Genomic DNA, 11,393 nt, shown 5'->3' on the forward strand with positions numbered 1-11,393 from the left:
GAATGGACTTAGGCTCATAGGTGAGGGCTTCTTATACATTTGCCTATGATTTTAAGATAATTTTGTATTGAATGTAATGGTCTCATTCCAATGTTGTAAATCACAGGGTTACAGAAGTGGCCAGGTGCTTTGAGAGCCCTCTGTGGCCTTGGGGCAGGGGACCACTTCCCCTTGCTAGGCCTTAGTTTCTACCTCTTATTTTTTCAAAAATAAGTGCATGTTAAAAAAAAATTATTTTAGCTGCAGGATCTTTTTTTTAAAAACAAAACTTTATAAATCCCAAATATGTAAGATAGATAAAAGGTGGAGGATGAGGTGCAAATGAATTCTGACAGCTCAGCTATTTCTTCTTTCTCCCAAACTGCACATCTCTGTCGCCCAGGCCCAGTGTCAAGTGTGGACACCCCCAGGCTGGCTGGTTTCAAAGGGTCCTTTAGGACTTAATGGTGAAATTTTCAGAGAGAGTTATCTTCTTGCCTCAAAATATTTAAAAAGAAGGAATGTTTGCCTTTCTTGGTTACCTATCCAGTTACTTTGAAAAACTGAAGTTAGAGATTGCATTTCTGTATGGGTTAAAAGAAGTCAATAGAAATTAAAAAAAAAATCATAAGTGATATGTGATTATTACAGGGAATTTGCTAATTACTGACAAATATAGAAAATTACTGACAAATTACTGACAAATATAGAAGGAAATAGCTATACAGTATTCAAAGATGGGCACTGTTAATTTTTGAAATACAAATGTTATTGATGTATAACAAACATGTAGAAAAGTACACCTATCATAAGTGCACAGCTCCATGAATTTTCACAAAATGAATACACCCATGCAGCCAATACCTAGATTGAGGACCCTTAATTTTTTGATGAATTTCTTCTGTGTCTTTGGCCTCTGCATAGTTTCTTGTGTGTTTTTACAAAGCTGTGGTTATTCTGTTTTATAAGTCTGAATCCTGCCTTTTAAATTTAACCTTAAAAATAAGCATTTTTCATGCTATATTAATACCAATTCTTTGTAATCGTTGCTTTCTAAACAACATTGTGGGGAACATCTTTATGCATAAAGCTCTTCCATAGCCATGTTTTTTACTTCAAGTATATTCACAGAAGTGGAGTTCCTGGGTCAGGGAATCTTAAGTATTTTGAAATCCATAGGGTGTAACAACTTTGTCCTCATTCCCCTCAAGGGGAGGAGAATTTCACCTAAAGACCCAGCACGGCTCCAGTAAGTACCCCCGCTGGGCTCTTCCCGTGTAGTGTCCTCATAGCGAAACCCTAAGTAACATTCTGCGGACTGTTTATTCCATTTGGATGACAGGCTAAGAGCCAGTGGCAGATCGGGAGGAGCCAACTATCAATTCTTTATGATAACAAGGACAGGAATAGCCCGTTGATATAAAAAGAAACCCAAGGAAAATCCCCAAACCTTGTTTTTGACATTGGTTTCCCTTCCTCCCCCACAGCCCTTCCTGGAGTTGCTGCCATTAGGTAGACTTGAGGGAGTCCACTGTGCTCCCACCTTTGGGTTCATGGGCCATATAAGTCAAGCAGAGAATGGGAGACTGGAGGGGAGAGGCGAGGCTCGGGGCCCTGGACTGCCCCTCAGGGAGGAGACCTGACTGTACCTTTGAAGATCTGTCTCCATCTCATCTCTCTGTGGGCTGTCAAGTGACTTTACTCAGTTCCTGAGCCCTGGCGTGGGGCCCGGGGCTGAGTGCTGCGATCAGAGAGATGCCTATCGCCTTCCTGTTTAACATGCTTTCCTGTCAGATGAGTCACTCGTGCCCAAACGGTGCCCGCGGTAGGCTGTGAGGACGCACCGGCGTGCCGGGGCCGGCCCGGGGCGTGGGGAGGAGGGGAGGATGGTGCGCTGGGAGAGGAGGGGCTGTGGAGGGAGCACTGCTGTCCTTTCCCCGCTGCTGTCCCTTCCCCACTGCTGTCCTTTCCCCACTGCCACTGAGCGGCGGCCGGGCATTGTCTGCCTGCTGCCAGCATTCATTTGACTGAGGCCCTTTTTCTTTTACTTCTAAAAGAATATATATATATATCTCCTCTCTTTTTCTCTTCCTCTTGCATTTGGGGCTAATGCTGGATGCCTAACGGACAGCCTCTTGAACAGGACAAATGAAGTTTTCAGCTCTGTAAAGGGACATGTGTGGCCAGGTGTGCCTCGGTTTCCCCACCTGTAAATTGGACCAACAATGCACACTTTTTCTCTTGGAATGATTTTTAAACCCACCAAAATCCCTGGTGGGAAAAAAAAAAAAAATCCCTGGCGGGATGAATGGTTCTCAGTCCTCGGCGCTGAGCCCTGGGAGCGCCAGGTCACCGTCGCAGCCCAGCTGTGGGCGTTTGGCGCCGCAGATGAAGCTGCCAGGTCCATCGCAGGGAGCGCTCACCCTCCGTGTGGTTTGTTTTTGTGTGTCTGTGTGAAGGTTCAAGAAGAGGTGGAAGCTGAGTGCGCTGAAAGAAGGCAAGACCCGTGTGCAGCCGCAGCCCTACGCCTTGGGGCAGCTGGTCCCTGAGAGGCCCAAGCCCACCCCGGGGCTCGTTCCCCTCATCTCGCCGCCGGTGTCCCCCTGCAGCCTTGGGTCTGACCACACCTCGGGCCACAGCCAGCCCGAGGCCAGGGCCCCGCGGAGCCCTTACGACGTCAGCAATAGAGACTACTTCCTCCCCAGGTAGCTGGGCGCGCGGCCCCGCGCGTGGGGTGGCCAGCGTGCCGAGCGCGTGGGAGACGAGCCCACGCCTCCTTATCAGAAGCTGTTTCTCACTGCCATTCCCGCTCGCCTCGGGGCGGGGGCTCCCAACCGCCCTTCTCCTCCGAAGGGCCTCCCGCCAGGCTCTGCACTGGGGGAAAACGCGTTTGTTGGGCCTGCTCGAAGGAGCAGGTGACTTGCGATCCAGCCTTCCCGCAACGCCCTGCCTCAAAGGGGCAGAGTGAATTCGGGGCCACTCTGAAGAGAGGGGTGCCACGACGCTGCCGGACACTCAAGTGGGCAGGGCCGGGCTTGGACACGAGGGGTTTGGGATGGAGAAGCTGCTGGCTGCCCCCCAACACACCCCCGTGCCAGCCTCCTCCCCAAGGCAGGAGGCACGGACATCTGGCCCTGCCAGCCTGTGTCTTCTGGTCTCCTCCACGGTTTTCACCTTCCAGCTCAGACTCTGGAAACCCAAGTGCCTGCACGATGCAGCGTTTCCACGCCGGAGATGGGCTTTGAAATCTCCAAGGTTGGGGCAAGCTCTCTGTGTGCCTGCCTTTCTTCCCCCAGCCGAGAGGGAAGGGAATCGTCTCTCAGGGCCTGATGGTTTAAACGCAGCGATGATTAGTTTGTTTCTTGCTCAATGTGAAGGATCAGCCTAGGCACGTGCTGAATCCAGAGGCAGCTGCTCTGGCTTGATTTCCCTCTGTGGCTCCCAGTACTTTAGACGAAGTAGTGGGGGAGGTGAGTGGGGGAAGCGTCTCCACACTCCCCTGTGGTAGGGCGCTGAGGGGCATGGCAGTCTCCAAAAATCAATCCCTATGCCCCCTCTCTCCCCGTCCATGGTGAGCTGGCACAAGGAGCAGCATGTGTCACAGGTGAGATGAAGACTGCTTTGTTGATTTTGTTTTAAACTGGACCTGAGTAGTTAAGAAAGACTGAAAATAGGGCTGCAAAAAGGAAGAAGAACCCGGAAAGAATGTATTTTAACTTTTTTTAAAAACAACTATTTTATCTCAAGTGGGCAGAAGATCCAGTATTAGCTGTGTCAGTCAGTTTGTAAATAACTCGGTGAAAAGCACAATAACTTTGTTTAGCTTAAAACTGAGTCAAACCAAAAAGGAGGAGGAGACAGAATATTTTTCCCTGCTAGAGAAGAGATTCTGGGTTTATTCCGTATTTTGCTTGTCTTTTAAAAAGTAAAAGAAAAAAAAAATCAGTCTGCCTCTTCTCTAATCGTAGGGGAAAGCAGCTTGCTAACTACTCCGCAGGTGGTTAGGTAGGCACTGCTGCCAGCTCCCCGGAGCGAGGTTGGATGCAAACGTCCCACGGTTACTAAGAAGGTTCAGTAGGAAGTCCCCACCCCCTGAAGGCCACCAGCCCTGTTACCAAAGGTTCGTCAAAAAATCCCTTCCTTTGGGCACCTTCCTGTTTTTATATAGTTCCCTGAATTTGATTCATTTCCCTAATACTGAAGCACAGACGAAATGTCTAGCTGTGACATCCTTGACACCAGTTCGGCTCCCTTTTCTCTCCGGGCTCTGAGATTTCACCAGACTCGTGACCGTGGGCCCCAAATTTGCCAGGTCAAAGCATTTTTCTAGTAGTCTTACCCTTTTCGAAAAACTACCACCAGGCGGGTGGCAAAGGGATGTTTTATTGACCATCCGCCAGATCCAAACTGTTACTATCTTGGGGAAGTAGTGATTTTTTTGTTGCCAGCCTTGTGTATAAATTTTAGACCCTGTTGCTCCTTTAGGCAGCTAAATTTAAATTTTATAAAAGCCAGGCAGGGGGTTATTATTATTTCTTTTTGCTCCTATTAAGTTTCTGGGACCTCAGAACAGCAGAAATGCTGCTAAAGGGAAATATCAAAAATGAGAATTTGCATGTGAAAGGGCGGTTCTGAGCCCACACCTGATACAGCCAAAGCCAGGGGGCACAGCTGTGCCAGCTGGAGATGTGAAATCCAGATAGCTGACTAAGGCAGGAGTGAGGCAGCTTTGATCTCCAGGTTGTTATTGCTTTCGATATTATTGTAACAGAACTGCTTCTTTTCTAAGTGAAAAAATGTATATTGAAAAGGGTTTTTCCCTTTATTTTTTATAAGCTAATGTAAATGAAGGAAAAGCATTTGCCTTCTCAGGGTGGAAGGACTTGCTTGCTGGCTGCCGCTAGCAACCCACTCGACGTCTGTCTTGGAGTTTGCGGCTAATGAGCACATGTGTCCTCCACGGGACACTCTCACCTGTGTCCCTGCAACCCGGCCACAGCCTCCCACCCTCTGCGGTGATGTCACTCCCCCAGCATCTGCAGACTAAGCTGCCCGGCCAGGTGGGAAATGTTGGGGCCGAGACAATTTATATTAAACATGGCAATTTTTCCAGCATGGAAAATATGCTGTTTGAGGGTTGAAAGTGATCATTAATTCTTGTAGCATTAATGAATGTCTTATATAATATATTATCGGGGGTTGGGGGGTTTGCGTGGCTGTGTCTGCCGTCGTGGTGACTCTGAGTGCTCTTCGCCTTGGCCTTGCGGTTCCTTTGCCAGGCCCTGCACCCACGCTCGAGCCCCTGCCGCCGCCAGCTGCCCCGCGGGAGGAGACGCGCCCAGACTCTGCGCTCAGGCTGCGGGGAGGGTCGGAAGCCCCTGGGGGTGAGCCGAGCCCAGCGGGCAGCAGGGAGCGGACTTGGTTTGTGGGTTTTCGGAAGAATGTTCAGGAGCCTGTCGCCGGGGCACGTGGGTGCAGGCCTGGAGGCTGACCCTGCAGCGGGATCCCGACCCCCAGCCCCAGAGGTGGAGCTGACAGGAATGTTTTACGATTTGCAGGGGCAGGGGCAGGGACGGCCGGGGTCCTTTGTGGCGCGGGGGCCCCAGCCGGCCCCCTTTCCCAGGCAGCGGTCAGCGGCCGGGCTGGGCTGCAAGGGACAGGCTCGGCCCGGGTGCCCCCGAGCCCCCCAGAGGCCCTTCCCGCGGCACGCCCTCGGGGTGGCCAGACGCCCGCTCCAGGGAGTCTCCGTGGCAACCTTCGTGATTATTAAGGAGCACCGTCAGTTTTATAGACGTGTGCTCAAGCTAAGACTTCAGGAGGGAAGGATTCCAACAGCCAACAGCGGTAGCAAGGCTTCTAATTACCACAGAGACTTGATTTGAATGGAAATCGCACATCTGTTAAATAGAATACCTCAACTCTACCTTGGTTGTTTTGTTTGTTGTTTTTTAGAGAAATAATGGTTTTACTTTTTTTTTTTTTTTTTTTTTTACCGAATTCCTGAAAGCAAATACCAAAGGCTGATGTCTGTATATGGGGCAAAGGGTCAGTATGATGTTTTTCAATGTTTTTTTTTTTCTTTTTAACAGCTATTTTGCATTTAAAGTGAAAATTGTAAATGTTTGAAATAAATAATTTCTACAAGTGTGCTTGAGATGTCATTTTGCTTTGGGTACCCGGGTCATTTAAAGGAAACACTTGCATAGTTAATAAAGGGAGAACAGCGAAGGAGGAGGGGAAGTTCTGGACTGGGGAATTATGATTTGGGGGTGGGGCCTCCCTTTAATGCAGGAAAAGGTCAGATAAGTTCAACAAATGTGTAGCAATTTCTCAAAAGGCTTTAATTATGAAAGCATGTCCCACAGTGAATCCTGAAATTTCTGCACATTTTACAGCAGGCGATGGGCACCCGGGGAAGGAAAAGCAAGGGCCGTTATTCCTCAGGAGGGGGTGGACAGGGGTGTTAATGGTCTCACAAAGGTAACCCCACCCCCTGGGTGGCCAGAGGCTGCACCAGCCCTCCTCTGAAAAGGGGACCACCTAGGACCCAGGCCGTCCTCTCTCTTCCCACCAGGAAAAGCCATTATGTGGCGGCGTTGTGGGGAATAGCTGGTGTGTCCCCAGCTCAGGGCCGGGGAGGAGAAATTTGCAGGGAAACCTGGAAACTGTGAAACTCAGACCAAAGTCTAAAGAGGGAGACACACCTGCTCTGACCCGGGCAGGGCTGCAGCCTGGGGGGGGGGGGGGGCTCTCTCTCCAGGACTCCGCATCCCCTTCTCTGGGGGTACCCCCTGTCTTGCAGACAGCGACGCAGGAAGCAGCCGTGGCATCCAGCAGGGACAGAGGTGCACCGTGGGAAGGGGCCGGGGGCCCACCCGGGGCTGTCGCTTACAACCGCCCTGAGCAAGCACAGCAGACCCTTCAGACCCCAACCACCCTGGGTTTCTTTACGGAAGCCCTCGTCTTCTGATGTGTGATACTTCAAAGCAAAACAACAACAAAAGCACCTTGCCCTGTCCTCTTTCATACCCAGGCGGTTTGAGGTGGCCATCCCAAGCATGAACGGATTTCACTTTCTCAGCAGAATCACAAAACGCTCATGCTACAGGTGTAGATAGTATTCAATTAAGGGTATGCCTTCTTCCAAGATAACTTCAAATTGCTTAAATAAAGCTGCCCACTGTCCACCAAGAAAATAGCTTGCTACAAAATGGGAAGCTGCATTTTGATACTTTATTATTATTTTTAAAAATATTTATTAGGAAGATAATATATTTTCTCTTGAATTTTAAGTTCGTATGCTATGCAGTAAGGGTTTTGCAATGATGAACAGTGTTAGTGGGACGTCCTGGGGTCTGTACCCAGTGTAAGGGGTAGGGGGGAGACAGCGTCCTACTCGGCACCCACTCGCGTGCAGCTCATGCACCCTGCAGAGCCCAAATGGACATCGTGGGACATCAGAACCAGCACAGTCTACTTGTTAAAACGCCCCTTCCGTACTTCACTGTCCGCAGGGATTCCAGCTCAGCAGTTCTGACGTGGAGCCCAGAAAGCTGAGCCCAGGAGGTTCTGGGGGGTGGGGTGGCAATGAGCCCTTCGGGTGGTGAGGCGGGGGCTGTGGCTGCCTCGTACTCATGTGCTTGGTGCACAGCTGGCTGGGACTGTGCGTCAGAAGAAGCCCAGGCTGCAGCTCCACGCCCTGTGGATGCAGTCGCTGGGGGTCTGCATGGGGGGAGGTCCCCGCAGGTTATCCTGCCGTGCCTCCAGGCCTGAGGATCCCCATGCTGGACCTGGGGTGGAGGGGAGAGTCTACAGCGGTGCGCCACAGGGGAGGAGGTGCCGTGCTAATTAGGAAATAAAATCTGTGGGCAGTAGAGAGGTGCACTGCTGACCGTGCTGGTTACCTAGAAGTCCACGGTCCCTTTTTGGGTAGAGATGAACTAAAGAGTAGCTAATAAGAATGACTGCTGCCCTGACCCTCCACCGTGTGCTTCACACACAAGGTGTTCTTTTTTTAAAAAAATATTTTTATTGAGGTATCTACATGCACATGCAGTCCACCCAAAGTGTACAATCCAGTATCATCGCATAGTTGTGTATTCATCACCGTGATCATTTTTAGAACATTTACATCACTCCAGAAAAGAAATAAAAAGGAAAAAAACTATACATCCCATGCTCCTTATCTCCTCCTTTCGTTGACCACTAGTGTTGCAGTCCACCCATCTTTTTTTTACCCCTTATCCATTCCCCCCTCCCCCTGTTATTGATTTTTTGTCCTTTTTTCTCATCTGTCCATACCCTGGATAAAGGGAGCATCAGCCACAAGGGTTTCACAATCACACAGTCACACTGTAAACACTCCATAGTTATCCAATCACCTTCAAGAATCAAGGCTACTGGAACACAGTTCAGCAGTTTCAGATACTTACCCCTAGCTACTCCAATACACCATCAACTAAAAAGGGATATCTGTTTAATGCTTAAGAATAACCTCCAGGATATCCTCTCGACTCTGTTTGAAATTTCTCAGCCACTAATACTTTATTTTGTCTCATTTCTCTCTTCCCCCTTTTGGTCAAGGAGGCTTTCTCAGTCCCTTGAGCTGGGTCCTGGCTCAACACGGCGTCATGTCCCACGCAGGGGGAGGGCAGTGAGTTCCCCTGCCGAGTTGGCTTAGAGAGAAGCTACATCTGAGCAGCAAATGAGGTTCTCTGGGGGTGACTCTTAGGCTTAATTAAAAGAAGTCTTTAGCTTCTCCTTTGCAGGCATAGGTTTCATAGGCGTGACCCCAAGATCGAGGGCTTGACCTATCAAATTGTTTGTCCCCACTGCTTACGAGAAAATCAGGAATTCCCCAGATGGGGAGTTTAATATTTCCTCCTTTTTCGCCAGTCCCCCAAGGGGACTTTGCAAATACTTTTTAATTCTCTGCCCAGATTACTCTGGGATGTATCAGGGCATCACGCTAACCTGGACAAACCAATCACACCTCACTCCCTAAACGAGGTATTCTTAATCTAATGATGACGCTGTTGCAAGGTAAGTATTTTCAGCTGTTTAAAGGTGAGGCCACTGAGGGTCATCAGGTGAAGATGGCGGTCTAAGACGCCTGAGCTGGTGAAAAGACTGAACTAGACTCCAAACGCGGTAGCCTTGGCCTTCCCGGGTGGCTCAGCTCTCCTGAGCTGCTGGTGACTGTCTTTCTGGGCCGCTGTCTACCCTGTGCCGACCAGGGGCCTGGCCCACTCACCCTTTACAGAATGTGGACCTGGGTTTCCCATTTGGTTTCTCATGTCTGTCAGTGTGAGCGGGGCTGAGGCTGGAGGCCGAGCCCACGGGGAGCCCCCCAAAGGTGTGTCCCAAAGGCCCTAAGGGCAGCCCTGGGGCCACCAGATCCCTGAGCTGTTCATCTAAAAGCTGCAAAGAGGATGGGTCACAAAGGGCATCAACCCGCTCCTTGAACTTTAATGATCTTTGATCAGGGGCCAAATCAAACCACTTCCCTCCTTCGGCATCTACCCACACCTCCTCGGACTGTGCCCACATCATTTGGTTTTCTCTGCTGCTCCCTTGGTGTAAACTTCAATGAACTTCCTCAAAATCCTCAAATGGTGCTTTATGTAAGGCATGGGCACCTCATCACACCCACTCCCTGAGAAGGGATGGATGGTCACCGGCCCCCACGTGGTGGTTCTGGGCAGTGAGCTCCATTCCAGGAATGTTTACTGCGCCACTGTGCTGGCCGCAGGACGGGGAGAGGACCCCAACCCTTCCTCCAGAGCTGGCAGCCACCCAGCAAGCCGCGCTGTCAGATGCTGTCGAGTGGGGAGGGAAATTCAGGGACTCCGGGAGCAAACGACTCATCAGGTCTCAGGAGTCAGGGAAAGAAGGGATGGAGATAGAAAAGCAAAGAATAAAGTTGGAAGGGGAGAGTTCCAGGTGGAGAGTGACTTCTGTTTCTCCTGGCAGCTGAGCGGGGGAGGGACAGGTGGCCGAGGGCTGGAATGGGGGGCGGGGGCGGGGGGGTGAGGGGAGGGAGCTCTGCCTTGCACGTACATGATATTCAGCAATCCTGCAGTAGTCTAAGAGCACTAGGAAGTCACTGAAGACTCGATTACCTGTTTTTTTTTTCTTTTTTGCATAGTTTAAATTTTTTTGTGAATATGTGTATTTTATAATTAAAAAAAACTTTTCATGAAAAAAAATTTAATCCCTCTGTATTAGTCTCCTGGGGCTGCCGTGACAAATGACCACAGACTGGGTGGCTTAAAACACTAGGCATTTATTCTCTCTCAGTTCTGGAGGCTAGACGTCTGAAACCAAGTGCAGGCAGGGCCAAGCGCTCCTGGAAGGCTCTCCGGGGGGACCCTTGCTTGCCTCTTTTTGGCTTCTGACAGTCATGGGCAGGCCTTGGTATCCCTTGGCTTATGGAGGCATCACTGCAGTCTCTGCCTCTCTGTCGTCACAAGACTTGGGTGCCTGCGCGCCCACATCTCCCTCTTACAGGAACACCAGCTAGGTTAGACTTAGGGCCCCCAGTACTCCTGTGTGAACTTGCCTTCACTGGGTGAGATCTGCAAAGCTCCTATTCCCAAAATAAGGTCACACTCCCAGATCACATGACTTTTATTGGGGGGGAGGGGAGGACATTATACAACCCAGCCCACCCTCTATCTTGGCGTAGTTCAACCACTTTGTGCCTTCTTAAAAAAATTGTTCATTAAAAACTGCAAACCTGTGGAGCCATGGATAAAATGAAATTGGCTATGATAGAAGACTTGCTGAACGTGGGTGATGGATGCAGTGTGGTGCATTGCATTAGTCTGCTAAAAAGTTCGACATTTTCCATTTTGAAAAGTGCAAGGATTGTAAAGGGGATGTTTCACTTGAAAATGCACTGTTAGAAGTAATCCGACGTGAATGTAAACACCCACCTTTCTTACCTATTCTTTAAAGTGAATCATGATTCTTGTTTGTCAACAACATACCGCTGACGCTGGGCTTTCGCCGGCACATCAGGTAATAATCATCCCAAGTGCTCTGTAAGGAGGATGGCTCTTCCTCTCAAACCAAATGAGTCTTCCTCTTTATTTATGCACAAAGCAGTAGGCAATCTGAATCTTTAAAAGAATGTCATCTGTAGGAAGCATTTTAAATTAGGATTCACAATGTAGGGGAAGTAACTCTGGTGCTACTTGTGGACCTTGGAAATCACCCATATACCTAAGAGTGAATCTGCACAACGTGTGGTATAATTGTATTTTGATTGACAGCATTTATACGGTCTCGGCAGCTCATGGGAATGCCCAGTTCCGTACACAAAGCCTGTCCTGCGCAGGGAAAACCGTACCTGTAGGCCAAGGACGTGGCCTGCCAGGCCCAGCACAGGTTCGTGGGTGTGACGGATGCAT

General features: G+C 49.8%; 1 protein-coding gene across 2 annotated transcripts in view; it reads left to right on the forward strand.

Annotated features, from left to right (window-relative positions):
- Positions 1 to 6,128, forward strand: part of IL6R (interleukin 6 receptor) — a 57,019-nt gene extending 50,891 nt beyond the window's left edge. For both annotated transcript variants that reach the window (XM_077156302.1, XM_077156303.1), the window contains one exon: positions 2,439 to 6,128. In XM_077156302.1, coding sequence (XP_077012417.1) covers positions 2,439 to 2,688 — 250 coding nt within the window. In that variant the 3' untranslated portion in view covers positions 2,689 to 6,128. The remainder of the gene's footprint in view (positions 1 to 2,438) is intronic.
- The last annotated feature ends 5,265 nt before the right edge of the window (positions 6,129 to 11,393 follow it).

The sequence above is a fragment of the Tamandua tetradactyla genome, chromosome 4, assembly GCF_023851605.1.
Source record: "Tamandua tetradactyla isolate mTamTet1 chromosome 4, mTamTet1.pri, whole genome shotgun sequence".
NCBI lineage: Eukaryota > Metazoa > Chordata > Mammalia > Pilosa > Myrmecophagidae > Tamandua > Tamandua tetradactyla.